The 2,752-nt window shown below is 51.7% G+C and overlaps 1 protein-coding gene across 1 annotated transcript; it reads right to left on the bottom strand.

The window, feature by feature from the left end:
- Positions 1 to 348: 348 nt before the first annotated feature.
- LOC121918188 (bifunctional peptidase and arginyl-hydroxylase JMJD5-like) lies at positions 349 to 2,743 on the bottom strand (the record flags this gene model as incomplete). The annotated part of the gene is made up of 6 exons (XM_042444276.1): positions 349 to 704; positions 904 to 996; positions 1,415 to 1,564; positions 1,899 to 1,946; positions 2,247 to 2,379; positions 2,535 to 2,743. Coding segments are annotated over 6 exons (798 nt in total), but the record flags the coding sequence as incomplete, so codon positions are not given.
- Between the last annotated feature and the right edge of the window lie 9 nt (positions 2,744 to 2,752).

The raw sequence follows: 2,752 nt of genomic DNA, 5'->3' as shown, positions 1-2,752 counted from the left end.
AAGTAAATTTAGTCAGCCCCGACATCTGTTGCAGTTATCAGAAAAAGTGAGAAAACCATGAATGTAGATAGGCCTTTTTTATATTAAAAAACAAACAAACCCAAGAGTTTACTTTTCTAGATATCTGGGGGTCCCTCAGCACTACTGAATGCCCAACTTCCAGGAGACAATGACCATAGAATCGCGTTGGAGGACCTACAGATGCCTTGAGAACAATTTTTTGGATGGCAGGGGCAAATACAGTATTCCACAAATAATCAAAGGACTGTAATTTTCTATTCTATAGAGGCAGATGCATTTTGGAAGACGGGTAAAGTGAACAGAACACAAAAAAACCCACTGACTTCACACTTATTCCAGTTAAAATTCAGAATAATGCCCACAGAGTAACACCATCACTCACCTTTCCCCTCATTGCCCCCAACAGCAACAGGCCCCAAAAAGCTGTGTCATAGTCTGTGACAAGCCCCACCAGACAGTACCTTTTGGCCTCGTACTTTACGTGCCTGAGTAGAAAAGCCATCTGCTCCTGGCGATAGCTATGACCACCAGAAGCTGACGGAGAAACTGGTGTCCAGGGCCCGGATGTAGTGCCAATGCCCAATTGGGATGAAGAGGACTTGGCCAGGGCTCAAGATGCACTCTTGAAAGATTGCTGCCTTGAACATGGGGAATTTCTCAAAGTCGGGGTCTTCCACATTTACCTAGAAGGAAAATGGAGGGCAGTGATTTGTTTTCCCTCAGATGGGACTATTTGACCTTGCCTCCAGGAGATTTGCTGTTAGGAGCTAATAGGGAGGGCAATGTGTGATTGCTGCATCTGCAGGAGAAAGAGGCTGGCTGGCTGCCAGTCCAGGGACAAGCTGAGTGGAACAGCCGGAGGAGGCTGCTGAGGTCACCCACCTGGCTGGTATTGTGGAGGAGAGTGCCTTCATGGGGGTACAGCCAGTCAGACTGCTGGCGGGAATACAGGCGGATGTACTTCCGACCCATGACCTGGAAGAAAAGGGAAACTGCCTGTCAGGCTGACCAGCCGCACTCTTGTTCACTGATTGCCAGTCCAGCATCCCTGCCCTTGGACTCCTGCCGAGGATGAAGCCTCAGCTTCTTGCCCCTCTTCTGCAGTCAAAACCAACACCTCCCTTCCATTTTCTGCAAACCAGGACATTGGCAGTGGCAGCACTGGGGGCCTTGCTTGAGGGGCATTTCTGGCGTGCTCCACAGCTCCCCTTCCTGGGTGCTCCCTAGGTATGAGTATGGCGGGTGGTTTTCTGCCTGAGGGAGAGGGGTCTCTCAGTGCGCAGGGACCCATCTCCTGCAGGGCACGAAGGGGCCTTTCCCACGCTGCTCCTGTGAATGATCCAGGGGCTCCCGGCTATACCCACCTCCCCCCAAGCTGCCTGTGGGGACCAACCTGCACTAGGAAGTTCTGCTGCGGGTCATGGTGGAGAGGCGAAATGGTGCCAGCAGGACCAAACCAGGCATTCACGGTAATGTCGTCTTCGTCTCCTTCACCAAGGCAGCAGTAGTCGGGGACGCCAATGTCATCCTTCAGCTCCGGGATCTGGCAAAGGAGCCATTGGGAGAACAGGAAGGCCAAGAGGGGTCCTCTCTATCCATAAAGTGCTCCTTGCCAGCTGCTAGGCATTTTTACATACACTGGCCTAGCATTTCTTTTTAGGTTTGGTCTTTCCTTTGGGGAAACAGGGATTGCACACAGCGCATGGCCCCTTTAGCCCAAGGAATGAGGGGCAGGCCTCGCTTCTGCCCCTGCTGAACTGAACCTTGTTAGGCAGCTCATGACCCTTCTCACCAGGGAAACCCAAGACCTCCCAGAGTGGACACAATCCTGAGTGGGCAGAACAGAAGCCAAAGGGGCAAGAGCTCCCCCCATTTACCTGGTCAAAGAGTTGGTGCTGAGCCAGGTATCCAGTGTGGTTTGGGAACTGAAAGGAAGAGTCAAGGAAGCGATAGAAGCCTTATTCTTGTACGAAATCAATTCAGGGCCTCACTGTCCAGGGCAACTCCTCTGCCCCCAACTCTCCCTGAAAAAGCAAGCTGTGTAACATGGAACATTGCACATTCCTGAATCAAACAGATGGTATCATGTTTTTTTTGTTTTTATTATTTAAGTAATAGTGTCCCATACTCTGAACGCTTTCTGATTAAAACAGAAAAAGATGTGTATGCAGTAACAAATCCCTTTTGCCACCCTGTTTTTTGGGTAGTGAAAAGAGGGTCCTGACCTCATTGTCGATGTATTGGCTGATGAACTCCCCGATGGTCATGAGGGTCTGGGACCAGTCCTCATCTGTGTAGCGAGAGCCCAGCTCAACAGGGACAGTGCGGCTGCCAGCTATTTGGCGGATGTAGGACACACTGCAAGAAAGCCAGCCCCCCCCCCCCATGGTACCTGCGTCAGCCTCGCTGGGGAATCCCCCTTCCCTTTCCCAAAGGGATCTCACTCAGGCAGCATGCAAAACCCCTGGTGCCGCACTGCGGAAAGGCCCTCTTGGCCACCCAAAGTTGCTCACCTCCACTTCCTCATGCAAGGCCAGTGGTCCACGACCCCCTCCAGGATGACGGGCTTCTGTGGGATCAGGTAATGGTCTCGGAAATACTCCAGCGATGGGCAGCGCAGCTGTGGGATCACCGCATCAGCGTTCATGACGGGGATCTGGGACCATAATGCCACTCTCTGCTTAGAGAAAAATGTATTGATTTTTGTGGAACTGACTCTTATGACGAGTGG

The sequence above is a fragment of the Sceloporus undulatus genome, unplaced genomic scaffold (assembly GCF_019175285.1).
Source record: "Sceloporus undulatus isolate JIND9_A2432 ecotype Alabama unplaced genomic scaffold, SceUnd_v1.1 scaffold_5562, whole genome shotgun sequence".
NCBI lineage: Eukaryota > Metazoa > Chordata > Lepidosauria > Squamata > Phrynosomatidae > Sceloporus > Sceloporus undulatus.
The sequence above is the reverse complement of the archived record's forward strand: the minus strand, read 5'-3'. Positions and strand labels throughout refer to the sequence as shown.